The sequence below is a fragment of the Galeopterus variegatus genome, unplaced genomic scaffold, assembly GCF_000696425.1.
Source record: "Galeopterus variegatus unplaced genomic scaffold, G_variegatus-3.0.2 Scaffold2031, whole genome shotgun sequence".
Taxonomy (NCBI): Eukaryota; Metazoa; Chordata; class Mammalia; order Dermoptera; family Cynocephalidae; genus Galeopterus; species Galeopterus variegatus.
The window spans coordinates 125622-139576 of NW_007728142.1; the positions used below are offsets into that span (position 1 = coordinate 125622).

Consider the following 13955-nt stretch of genomic DNA (forward strand, 5'->3'; position numbering starts at 1 on the left):
GTGACAACAAGATGGCAAGAGCTAGTGCCAGGGCCTGCAGGCACAGTGGGATTCAGTAAGCAGAAATCTGGGGCGAGATCCTATGCCTAGAAGAAGCACAGGGAACAGCTGATGGCTTGGTGAGACCGCTGGAACCCACGGTAGGTAAGTGGAATGTACTACCCCCTTTTCCATGCTGCTGATTCCTTACATCTCAGTTCAAATAGTACCTTCTCCACAAGCCTTTCCCCAGCCCATAAATGGCGCCCTCTGCGGCACCAGCTCTCATTGCATAGCACCGTAAGGGTCTGTTCTGGGGGCTTTCTTCCCTGCTACATGTTAAGGCAGGGAGAGGGGTCGTACGTGAATGGAAAACGAACTGACTGGAGAGTGGGCTGGGTGGCCCCACAGGGAGACTTCCCCTGTCAGTCTTCTTTGGTCAGGGCCTCGGAAGGAGGAGGTTTGGGCTCAGTCTCTGTTTAAATGCTAGCAGGCTGTTTCCCAGGAAAGCTCATGTTGGTGAAGCCTGCTGTAGAAAAGCCAGTGAGCCACTGCCTGGCACCAGCCCACCCTGGAGAGTGCAGCTGGAGAGGAGGTTTCTGAGGCTGCAGAGATGGGGGTTAGATACTGGAGGAACCCCCTGTTGCTGCTGGTTGCCCTGGTCCTGGCGGCCAAGCTGGGTTGTTTCCAAAAGTGGGAGGGCTCCCAGGAGACACCTATGAGCAAGAAAAACATGAATTCAACACTCAACTTCTTCATTCAATCCTATAACAATGCCAGCAATGACACCTACTTATTCAGAATCCAGAAGCTAATTCAAAGTCAGATGCAGGTTTGTGCCTCAGTTTCTCCCTCATTCTTGCTCATTCAGACATGCAGGGCTTCCAGAGTGGGCCCGAGAGAACCGGGGATGGTGTCTCCAGGTGGGCAGCAGCTTCACTTGCGATGGGCAGATTTTAGAGTTGTTCAGGTCCCAAACTGGCTTATCCACACTTCCGAAGTGCCAGTCTAAGGACTGGAGTGAACCCCGACTCTGTTACTCTTAGAAGCAAGAAAGTCCATTGAGGTTCTCAGCTGCTCTTCCTTAGGGAGAAGTGCCTTTTATTCTGATATTAGGTCCTACCAGAGTGACGGCAAACAAGGACAATGTTGCTTTCCTTAAAGGTCTCATTTGGCAAAATACAAACATTATAGATACCAGTCCCCAGCAATACTTTTTTTCAGTGTCCAGGGCTGTAAAATCTAAGACTGGGTTTTCTGCATTCTATGGAAACTTGAAATCACACAGAGGGTTTTTTGGGGATGAGGGGTTGGGAGGAGTGAGGGATAGATGGGCTTCAATCAGATCACTTCCCCTTTTGTTTAACATATAAAGTTTCTCTGAAATATATCAATTGAAGGATGATAGAGGGAAAAAAGTTGTTGGAGAACCACCTTTATTGGTCCAACCTTCTCTCAAGGTCAGAGGTAGTATGTGTTAGGACAATGGCAACACTGCATCTAAGTTCAATGAGCTGGATTTGGGAAAAAATAATTGAGTAGAAGAAAAGATTCAGGCCAGAAGGAAGGGCCGCTGGAACAGGAGAAACCAGTGAGGTGACAGGGCAGGGGGCTGAGGGTGGGGCAGGGGGTGGGCAGAGCTGGTGCGACAGGGCGGCGACTCCTAGTCGCAGCATAGACATCTCGGCGAGTCCATCTCAGTTATACACTTTACCGCAAGGCAGTGGTGTTGCTCTCGGCCTCTTCTCTTGGATCGGTTTCCTAAACATAGATCTGAGACTGCAAGGAGGCCCGTCCTGTGAAACAATCCATTATCACCAGCAGTTAACTGTTGAAAAATAGTTATAAGCAAACGTTCGATGTCATCAAATTGATAAGTGGACGAAGCGGGGCTGCCGGGTGATCTTGTCTCAGAACGTCCCCACCCCAGACATGATGTGTTTTTCCTCATACTTCAGAGAGGGGTATAGGAGGCGGGCACGATGGGCTGCCTGTGCCTGGGCTCCAGGTCCCCCTCCGGGTTTGACGCCCAGCCCCTCCCAGCAATAGGATCCTGATCAAGTGATGTCCAGACTCTCCTGGGCTCCTCTCATCACCTGCAAAGTGGGTCGGAATAACAGAGAAGCACTTAACACAGTACTGACATCCAGTAGCACTTGTAAAAATGTTTGCCATTATGACTATTTCTGTTATTATTTAACAACCAAGTCTAATAACAAATAGGAAAACACTTGCTACACTGGGATGTTGGTTAAACGTGTGACCAGTGTTTGTAGTTTTTCATACACACAGAGTGTGCTGAAGGTTGGTGTGACAGCTCTTGGCACAGCATCTGCAGGATGCCAGAGCAGCAGGACAGTGCTGTCCTTTGATAAGAGCAGAGGAGCATCTGCACCTGGGGTGGTTTCAGTGGCTGCTGGGACTAGGATCCTGGCACTGCCATTGGGCCTCACTCCTCTGCTGCCCTGCCCTGAAATACCCTTCCGGGAGCAGTGTGGGCACTCCCTGCCTCTGTCACCACCCCAGTGAGGACCAAGTGATCTTATTTTGTTTGACCACTGACATTTGGGCAGAGGGCTTCCAGGAGAATCTCACCTCACCAGTGTAGAACTCTCTAATCCACATATTTACTTGGGGAATCCAGCTAAGTTTCTGACAGAGAACAATAACCACCAAACTCTGTATTAGAGTTTCACTCCTGGGCGTAGGACTTCCCTGCCCATGGGGCTTTCTTGACCTGCACCCCATCCAGTCTCCATGGCCTCACACTTGATCATGAGTAAAAGAAGACAAATCGCAGTCATGGGAAATGGCCTAGGTACGTATCTCCATGGCTTACGTGTTCATCATGTCCCCTTCCTTCATTCTCACATACCCCAGGATGAAATTGGCATTATTCTCCCATTTTCCAGATGAGGAAACTGAGATTTAGCGAGGTGGAGGGACCTGTCCAAAGTGACAAAGTTAGCAGGGGATAAGTCCAGGTCTCGAGTGCAGTTCTTCTGTCTCTGTGTGTTGTTCTTCCAGCTCCATAGCTGCTGTGGAGTAATGCTCCAGACACTTTGCTAAAACAGTTAATAATTTGTAGTGACTCAATTACTTTAAAATTTATCTCATGTATTAAGTGGAATGCATGCTTCCATTAGCCCACACAGTAACTCCATGAGCAGGCGCCATTACGACTTGGACTCTCCAAGTGAGGAAACTGAGGCTGCTAAGCAATGTGCTCAAGGTCACAGAGTCAGAAAATGGGGAACATACTCTCCAAATCAATTTGATTCCAAAACCCATGTTTTTAGCTGTGTTGCAAAACTGCCACCTTTCAGGTTGATTGGGAAGGAGAATAGGAAGAGAGGAAAAGACCGTAGGGACTGAGGATGGGATAGATGCTGGATCTCTATGTTGGGAGGACCATGTGTGCTGCTGGAGTAGCTGCAGCTGCCAAGCAACCCAGCTTGAAGTCACCTCACTTGTCCTGAGGATGGAAGGGAGACAGGGGAGAAGCTGCCTGTGGCTGCCGCAGCAAAACCACTCCAGGGCGCAGGCCTCGGGGGTGGCCAGGGCCTGGGCTGCCACTGTGCTTCCTCCAGCTGGGGTGGGGAGAAGAGAGCTGTGTTTGTGGTGTGTGAGCTCTGGGGACAGGGACTGTGTCTCTGGGCCTTCCCCCTAAATCCCTGCCTCTCCAGGAGAAGGTCAGCCACCAGGTGCCTGGACTCAAAACTAACCGTGCAATTGCTTCCCTGCAGCTGACCATGGGGGTCGAGAACATGGTCACCGTGAAGGCTGGTCGCACCAAATGCAAGAGGAGTGATATGAAGAAGGCTACCTGCTCCTGCAAAGCAAGAAGCTGAGGAAGGTGTGTGTGGGCATCACGTGAAAGGGACTCATCATCAAAAAGGGGAAGGCGAGCATTTTAGAAAGCACTCCTCGGACTCCCGCCGCTTTTCCAGCCCTGTGGACTGGCCCCTGCTGGGGCCGGCCTTGGGGCTGCCTGACACCTCCCAAGGCAATGGGGGACAGAGGAAGGCTCTTTATTGGGCAGTCTCACCACGCCGTGCTGGCACACCGTGGACCCAGGCCTCCGGTAACCTGGGCTCCTCGGCACCCTGCACGACGGCAGTTCCTGCTCCCGGGGTCCCTTTTCTGGTGTCTCACTCACCATGTCTCTGAGGACTGCCCAGTTTCTCCTTGTCTTCCAAGTTCTGCCCATTCCCTTCTGTTTCTCCTGGTCCCTGAGGGCCACCACTGCAAGCAGGCAGATACGAGGGTCTCTCCCTGTGTACAGGTGTAGGTGTGGGGTAGGTGGAGGGGCAATGCTGCATTGCCCCTTGCTGTCCCACCCGACCTTTATCTCAGATCCCTGCTGGGCCACAGGCTCCAGTGCACCTGGTATCAGTCCCAAGCGACTGGGTAAGGGCAACCAGGGTGACGTTCCTTTCCAGGCTGGCCCTCCCTGCTGTCCCTACCTTGTGACCATGGGCAGCTCCTCCGGTGCCCACCTGGTCAGTGAGCAGCCATCGAGAGAGCTCCAGACTCCCAGACCAGGGCCTGAGGGGCAGGACCCTTCTGTTTGCCCTTGAAAACTATTTCCCCAAAAAGCGGATTGTGTTCTTTCTCCTTCCAGACTCTCATTTGTGAGTTTTTGATACACACTGTGCCCTGGGTCAACTATTACCAGCTCTGGAACAATTCCTGTCTGGAGGGCTGAGCACTCCTGCAAAGACCCTCCCCAAGGCTTCGGATGGCTGCACTGTGCACTGGCTGTCATTAAGTTCTGACGAACTTGTCTCCCTCATTGGGGTCTTGTTACACACATACATTCACACGCATACATGCAAGCACACACACATACTTACCCTCCCAACTCCCCCCCCACACACCCGCACCACTCACATATACGTGAACACACGTCCACACACACTGACACCCTCTCCCACTCACCCGCACACTCACATACATCCACACACTCACACACACACTCACATGCACACCCAGTGTTCTTCAGGGGCTGGTGCAATTGGACAGAATGTTGGCAACTCCTTGTGAAACCTCCTCATTCTTTCTCCTGCAGTCCATCTCCCATATCTATGGCTTTTCTGGATTCAAGCACCTCCCTGACCTCTGGCCCTAGCGTGAGCCCTGTGTCCTTCCCCCACCCATACACAGCACTGTGACTTACATGTGTCTTTATGAGTGTGTCTAAGGTCCCCGTGACCAAACCCAGGTTGATGATCCAGCAGGAGGACTCACAGGACTCAGCATACAGCTGTGCTCATGGCTGTGACTTGGTACAGCAGAAGGACACAAAGCAAAATTGGCAAAGAGAAAAGGAGCATGGAGTGAAGTCAAGAGCAAGGTGGGCAGGGCTCCCGGGGTCCTCTTGCAGTGCAGGCACACAGAAATGGGGTGCGGACGTGGCTGACGGCACACCACATGTACCATGTGTGCCCGTGCCACCAGCACAGTCATAATGGCAACCGGAGAGAGTATTTCCAAGGGAGGAGTGTAAACACACAAGCAAGACTCCCAAATTTGCCTGAGAGGACTGAGAGATCAGGCCATGGGGAGGGCGGTGGGTGAAGGGAAAGAGCTAAAGGTGGTGAAATCCCCACACAAAACAGAAGGGGCAGAAGCATCCAGTTGTGTGAGTCCAGTGTCACTGAGGGCTGGCTGGGTGCCCCCAGCATCTCATTTGATCATCGTGACAGCCCTATGAAATGGCAACCTTTTACCTCTAATTTATTGGCAGGGGGCCTCCACAGGTAACCTCTGTCCAGATTCTAACATTCTAGCTCAGCTGGGTCTACTGGTTGAATTTTTAGAAATGGAATCATATGGTACATATTCTTTCATTTCTAGCTTCTTTCACTCAACATGTCTGTGCTGTATAGTTCACTTTCATGGTGTGGAATTCCATTGTGTAAGTACACCACAATTCATCCACTGTACTGATGATTCGCTTTTGGGTACTTTTCAGCTTTTAAGACTAATAGCTGTTCACGATAAACATGCATATACATTTCTAATGGTGGGCCTGTCTCTGCTGGGTCTATGCCTAAGAGAGGAAGGAATTGGTTTATAGTTGTACATATACGAGCATGTTCAGTTGTTAGCTACTTTTGCTCAAGACTTTTTTTTTTTTTTTGTCTTTTTCCGTGTCCGGCAACGGATCGCAACCCTCCGTGTCGTGCCCGCACCGGACCGGGACCGGCAACGGGATCGCAACCCTTGGTGCTGCTCCCGTGCCTCGCTCAGCCAGTGAGCGGGAACCGGTCTGCATGTGGGATCCGAACCCTCGGCGGAAGCGCCGCCGCGCTTCCCAAGCAGCGCACTAACAGCAGTGCGCCACCGGGCCAGCCCAGCTCAAGACTTTTTAACATTTTAAAATTTTTTACCTAGTTTGCTTTTCTAATGTTACTTATTGATTTAAACCTTGTTCAATCTCTAAATTCTTACTTTTTTATGTCTTTTACGTCTATGATCTGAGATTGTTCTGTTTCTGTCTTTATTTTACGTAATCTCATACTGACACTCTATTCTTTCGTTAGTGTTTTACCAAACTTCATGTCATTGCTTTGAATTTCTAAAAGTGAGCTTTCCCTGCCCCACCTGCTCACCTTGCTTTTATAATTGGCACATGGGAAGAGTGGGCAGAAGCTGGCATCTGTGATGGGAGTGGGCACCCAGGCCCTGAGTGATACAGAGGGGCAGTGCGACAGAGATCTCTGTCAATGGAGTGTGGAGGATACTGACATCAATAAAACACATGCATTTCACAGGGCCTTACTATTAACATAGTAGTACCAAAGTCCTTAGTTCAGTAGGACCAAAGTCCTTAGAATAGGCTATAACGGAGTAGGGCCACAGTCTTTAGTTTTAGCAGGACCAAAGTCCTGTAGCTTAAGGAATAGCCCAACTTTTTAGTAAAACACATAGAAATGCTAAGATCAGAAAAAAACAGAAAACTTTCACAGGACTAAAGTCTTTGATGTAGATAAAAAAATTGAAACACAGCAAAAGTGATTGCTCTGAGGGGCAGTTGCCCTTGGTGCAGCTAAACCTAAATGATGGGAAAGTATGTGAGCTAAAAGCTTCAAGGTTACTGTGCTAGTTAATGGTTGGGAGATGTTCCACATTTTACCTTTAGCTGTTTAAGTCTCTTGGGGAACTAACTATGTGTTGCCATAGTGATTATCTCATTGTTTTTTTTTTTTTTTTGTATGTCACATAGTTTAGCTTTATGACTCCTTTTGATGGCAAATTGCTTGAACTATTTTTAAGTTACACCTGCTTTAATGAAAATTGTCATGTAGCCAGTTTGTTTATGTTTTCACTATGACTGATTAACCACCTGCATTTCTTCTGTAACTTTCTTGCCTGTAAAATAAAAACTGAGAGACAACCTGACTTGGGGTTATTCCTAGGGCTCTCCTCCCTTGAAGGAGTTTTCCCTGGGTTTAACCCCTTCAGCCCTCTCACTGCTCTGGATACATGGGCTCTGAGTAATAATCCCTTGCATCTCTGTCACCCTGAGAGAGGTGATGACAATGGAGTAGTTTGGTATCTTGATTGTGGTGGTGGTTACACGAATCTACACATGTGACAAAATGACATACATGTACACTGTACCGATGTTGATTTCCTGGTTGTGGTATTTTTAAATAATTACTTAAGTCATAACCATTAACGGAAACTATGAAGGGAACAGGGGACTTCTCTGAACAATCTTTATAATTTCCTGTGAATGGAAAATTACTTTTTTAAAAAAGTAAAAAACAAAAATAACACAAAACAAAAACCACCTAAGCCATTGGCTGAGAAGTCCAAGAGATTAATGGGCACAAATGCTCTGCCTTCTGTTTATTTTCCCTAAAGATAACAACCCCTGCCTCAGGGAAAAAAATAGCCCAAATGCCGGAAGAGTGTGGAATGCTGATTAATATTAAATTACCACCGTGATGCTGCCAGTATTCCTAACAGTTAACATTTACTTGAAAATGGGCTTTGTGTTAGGCTCTGTGTTAAGCAATTTATATGCACCATCATCAGTCTTTACAACTATCTCTCGAAGTACACTGTTATTCTTCATTAAAGATGAGGAAATTACAGGTTATCATTACCCAAGATAGTTGGTTGAGAGATACCCCACCTGGACCTCACCTGAAACAGGATCCTGAGCAATCCAGAACTTTGGCAGGGTGAGTAGAAGCCAAAAGCAATTGCCCTTTCAAAGCTCCCAGCTGTCTCCAAGTGGCAGAAGTGTGGCACGGCTACTACCCCTCTCAGTCCCCAACTCACACATGTGAGGAATAACCTGTCCTTGCTGTGCCTGGGTCCTCTCAGGTCTTACCTTTCTGTACATGCCAGCTCAACTTCCAAATGTCACATCTAAGGGCCGGCCCGGTGGCTCACTCGGGAGAGTGCGGTGCTGATAACACCAAGGCCCCGGGTTCGGATCCCATACAGGGATGGCTGGTTCGCTCACTGGCTGGGCGTGGTGCTGACAAATGTCACATCTATGTCCCCTTATCTGGGGGCTCTCTCTGCTGGAGCCACCCCCATGCCAGAGATTCTAGGGAATTAATGCCCCCTAGGAGCCACCCTTAACCAGTACTGACTGGAATGGAATTACTGGATAAATACACCAACTCTCTGTCCTGTCAGATAGATGAATGCACTGTGTGTGTTTTCTATAGTGTCTCTTGAGTTTTCCAGTGATATTAAACCCCAGGGCTTTGCCTGAGCTCTTGGGTACAAGCTCATCCTCTCCCCTGCTGGATGTGAATGAGGACAAAGTGACCCAGAGAGCTGCTGGCAGCCCTCCTGAGACCACATGGAGGAAGAAGAGTGGGATGAGCCTGGTGACATTGTTTGCAATCCTGAGTCAAGCTGTTGGGTAGGGGATGCTTACTCCCCACTGCCAATGTGCCTTCCAGGGAGAGGAAGCCCCTTGCAGCCTCGCTGGCTGTTCCCTGCCCTCAGCCATTCCTCTCCTGCTGGAATGAATCTGACTGGTCTACTTGGGAAGCATGACCTGGGCATTGTTGCCCAGTTCTTCCTTTTTCCACAGGAGTCACATATTTTCCTTTGCTTCTCCAGGACAGGAACCTGCTCATGGACAGACCTGCTCTGGCCCAGTGCTGCTGGTGTGTTGGGGAGGAGGTCTAACCCTGGATCTTGGAATTAGAAAGTGCACTTGCCTACAAAAACAGGGCGAGTCTCAAACTCAGTCCTTACCAATCCTTACAAGGTCCTTATACTTCTTAATTTTTTGTGCTCTTTTCTTCCTCTTCATTTCACACTTTAGGCAAGAGGAAGGGGATACTCTTCATTGGGCCCCCAGAGATGCCATCACAGGCCATACTTGCAAATATCTCCTGCCTGTTCTGTTGAGTTACTCTGAGCCTCTTCCCTCCTCCTTAGTCTCCATCTCCTCATCTTCATCTTATTTTAAAATCTACAGATCTGCTTGATACGAGGATGGGATGGAAGTCCTGCTGTCATGCAGGTGTAGGCTATAAGGCCAGGAATTATTCATGTCACCTCATTTGGACCATAAATCTGCTATGGCCCAGAAGACCTTCAGATTATTTCATTATGAGCTGAAGAATTTGGAGACAAAGAAGAAAAAGAAAGTGTGGAATCACAAACATTAAGATCATGAAGAAGAAAGGTTGATGGGCTTTTATTGTCTGTAGTGAGGACTGACTGCTGCTCCTTGCAGGGTGCTCTCAGACACAGTGACCACAGTGGGCGCTCCAGGACACTTAGTTGTTGCTGCAGTTTTTGTTCAGAATTTTGTACCTTTCAAACCAGGGTACAGAAAATACTGAGAAGTAGCACTTGATTTGATAAAACAGGAAACCAAAAACAATGTCTAAAAAAAACCTAACATGCAAGACGTGATGTTAAAGGGAGAAAGAAGACAACATGAAACATGAGGATGGGGAAGGTGACACCCCCCACCACACTCCAATCCAGATATGGTGTGATGTTTACTTTGGTTTCAGTCACTAGACAGTAATACTGCTGGGATCATTCCAGAAAATGTCCTTCTGTCTGTGGTCAGATTTGATGGATGGGCAGAAATTGTGTCTGCCCAGCCCATATTCACCATGGGAACTACTGATTCATTTTTTCTCTCTTCATTTTTACTCATGTGGTTTTACTTCACACCTTCCTTTACTTGGTCTCTGATGGATCTATCCATTGATTCTTCCATCCATCCATTTGCCTATCCATCCATCCATCCGTCTATCCATCCATCCATCCATCCATCCATCCATCCATCCATCCATCCATCCATCTCCATCCATCCATCCATCCATCCATCCATCCATCCATCCATCCATCCATCCATCCATCCATCCATCCATCCACTCTTTCATTCTTCCATCCATCCGTCCATCCATTTATCCACCTATCCATCCATCCATCTATCCATCCATCCATCCATCCATCCATCCATCCATCCATCCACATCCATCCATCCATCCATCCATCCATCCATCCATCCATCCATCCATCCATCCATCCATCCATCCATCCATCCATCCATTTATCCACCTATCCATCTATCCATCCATCCATCCATCCACCTATCCATCCATCCATCCATCCATCCATCCATCCATCCATCAACATCCATCCATCCATCCATCCATCCATCCATCCATCCATCCATCCATCCATCCATCCATCCATCCATCCATCCATTCATTTTTCCTTCCATTCTGCCATTCATCCAATCCAGCCTTCCTTCCAACTATCCATTTATCCTTTCATTCGCTTTCCCATCCACCCACCCATCTCCATTGATCCATCCATTTATCCTTCCACCAGTCCATCTGGCTTTGCTTCCTACCCTCCGTCATTTGTTCAGCTGTCCACCTATCCATTGCATTAGCTCTCTCCTTCCTTCCTCCCTATTCTCTCCCAAATTTCCCTTTTCTTTTTTTCTTCCTTCTTCTCCATAATAAAAAGTCAATACTTGAAACATATTTTGCATATTATTGATTATCATTTCTTAGTATGATTTTGTTTTTCTGCTCTTCATTTGAAAGCCTGGAGTTGGGGGTGGGAGGCTTAAGCAGTTACATTTCTCTTAAAGTAAAATTCAGGGTGTCAACTCCACCAATCCAATTTCCCCAGTCAAAAAGTTCCTTTAATTTTACCTTACTGTTATCTTCAATTATTCTTTTCATAGATGTCATGACCTTCCCCAGGGAAGAATCAGAGATTTTGAAGAATTACCCATATAGAAAGTGAGAAGAGAGCCCATGGATGGACACAATTCTGTGTCGTGAACACCCAGGGTGACCATATAATTTATGAACTGAAGCAGAATGCGTTATATGCAAAAGGGGATGCTATTAGTGACTACACTAAGAAGTTAGGAATGAATCAAAATGATTCCAGGCAAGGTAGGACATACAGTCATCCTAGTTTTAATCTGTTTGTGTGAAGTAAAGAGATTTGCAGGGTTTGTAGGACTTGTGACCTTCAAGGACCCTTCGCACATGGGACCACCCTATGCACATTAGGGTGGTTATGGTGCTGGCCAGGGTCTGCCCAGCCTCCCCCAGCCAGGAGAGCCCTGGGTGGGAGTGTAGCATGTAGGGGCTGAGCTGCCTTTGGGGAGGTGGCTCCTCAGCAGGCCACACACACACAAGTCAGTCCCCAGCCTGCCCCCCCCCACCAGATTGTTTCTGAACTCCTTTTCTCATCTCCTCCTCCCCGTTACCAAGCACCACTGCGTGACAGGAACAGAGGCCGGAGCCCAGTGACTGTGCATTCTCGTGCTGACATTCAGACATTCAGCCCGCACCCCAGCCATGTCCCGCTGGCTGCTGCATGTGATCTGTTACTGGCCACTTCCCTCGCTCAGTCTCCCTGCATGAGGGAACTCAGCCACCTCAGCTCCTCCTCATCCTTCCAGCAACAAAAGAGCAAGGCATCGGCCACTCTCACCTTCACTTTTCCTCTCCAAGGTGGGAGGTATTATCCACACATTCTCTTCAAGTGAGTTTGAATAAATCCCAAATAAGTCTACCCCACCTCATCCTAAAATCCCAGAAAAAACCCATTAAGCTAATGTGCTTTTTACTCAGTACTTTGTAAAGCTCTCCTTTCTGTAAGACACTTTCCTTCATCTCCAGCTTTTTGCAGGTGGTCCACGGCAACTCCACGTCGATGTGATACTCCCAATGATCCGTTATCTGTGGGCAGCGAGTGGCAGGGAGCTGTAGAATGACCTCTGCTCCCTTCTCTGGAGCTTCTGTGCACAGGATCACCTTACACGGTGCCCGAGGACAAGGACCCAGTCCTGGACAGGTTGGTGGGCTCCCCTCTCCCCTATCTGACCCCATGCCTCTTATTGTCGTTCAAAGACACCACTAGAAATATGATCCACATGCAAACCCACTCCTTAGATAACACAAATGATGCTAACTGCTTGGGGTAGGGGTCTGTAAACTTTTTCTGCAAAGGGCTAGGGAGCAAACGTTTTGGGCTTGTGAGCCATATGGTCTCTGTTGCAATGACTCAACTCTGCCATCATAATATGCAAGCAGCCACAGACAATACATACCAGATGGTAGGACCTGGTTCCTATAACACTGCTTGCAAAAGTGGACAGCAGGTAGATTTGGCCATTGGGATGTAATTTGCTGATTCCTGATCTTAAGTGAACTAACTTCATCCACTCTAGTGAATTTATGCTTCTCTTAAAATGCCCACCTCAAACTAAGTAAGGCCAAATTTCCTGACAGTGGGGCCTTCCCCTGAGTGACAGTGGGACCTTCCCTTGAGTACCAGTGGTCCCCTGGCATAGGGGAATGGTGAGGAGAGAGGAGGGGAGCCACACTGACCTTCTTCTTGATTTTCAGGACTCAGAGGATCCTGAAGTTGTACTCGTCATCACTTTCCATATTACACTCATCAGTGACAAACCGCAAGGTGTCCGCCACGTACGTTTCCACTGCAGACACTTCCTGGACACGGATAAAGGTTTTCTTCCTTGTTTGGTAGGTAAAGGCCATCAGGGCCAGCAGGAGCCGTGGAGCCTTCCAGGGTCTGGCCATCATCCCTCAGCTGGGGAGGGATGCTAAGATCCCTCCCCTGGCCTCCCAGGGCCAGTTGGATCACACTGAGCCTACCTGCCCTGGCTGGGTCTCAGAGCAGCCCGTAGTGGACACCCGCAGCTCCCGTCCTCCCCCTCTACCCACAGCTGAACATGAGGGGACGGTGGGGGAGACTTCGCAGTGATTGGCAAGCTCACTCCCTCTTTCTTTTTCTTTTTGCATAAGATCGAGGCGCGCACACACACACACACACACACACACACACACACACACACACACACACATCTTCTCTTTGGGGCTGCACCCTCAGCACCACACAGTCTCCTGTGGACCCAGCATTATCTTGCTGGAAGCCAGGCCAGGGGGCCTCTGACCACTGAGCTGCTCCCCTGAGCACGGACCACAGAAGGTCTGGGGGACAGGAACTGATGAAGACACGGAGACTATTGGGTCCCAGGAAGTGGAGCATGAACAGGTGAGCTTGTGGAGGGACTGTCTGCACAGGAAGCCTCTGCCCCCTCACCTGGCTCCTGAAGGCCAGTCCTAGGCAATGGCCTTCCCCCAGAGCACAGAGGAGCTGGGGGACCAGGCAGAAAAGGGTGGAGTGAGAGAGCGTTACCTCTGAAGCTGATGACACCCGAGTGTCAGCAAATCCCAGAGTGAGCGCATCTTATTCATAGATGTTTTGGAGGAAGAGGAGGTGAAAAAGCAGAGCAAAGGCTGTGCACCTTCGAGCATGAGGCACAGAGAGTTTCTGGCTGGTGACTTTGGTCTCCTAAAGGTAAGACCCTACACAGACACTTATAGCCCCCCACATATCCGCACTCACACCAGAACACACAGACACACACCAACATGCCATACACAGAGTCATACGCCCACACCCCTGCACAC

General features: G+C 48.8%; 1 protein-coding gene and 1 pseudogene across 1 annotated transcript; one reads left to right on the forward strand and one right to left on the reverse strand.

Moving 5' to 3' along the window:
• The first annotated feature begins 592 nt into the window (after nucleotides 1-592).
• LOC103596490 lies at nucleotides 593-4687 on the forward strand (annotated as a pseudogene).
• A 5059-nt stretch (nucleotides 4688-9746) lies between these two features.
• On the reverse strand, nucleotides 9747-13064 carry LOC103596489 (cystatin-11-like). The gene is given in 3 exon segments (XM_008580128.1): nucleotides 9747-9830; nucleotides 12093-12197; nucleotides 12849-13064. Coding segments are annotated over 3 exon segments (405 nt in total).
• Between the last annotated feature and the right edge of the window lie 891 nt (nucleotides 13065-13955).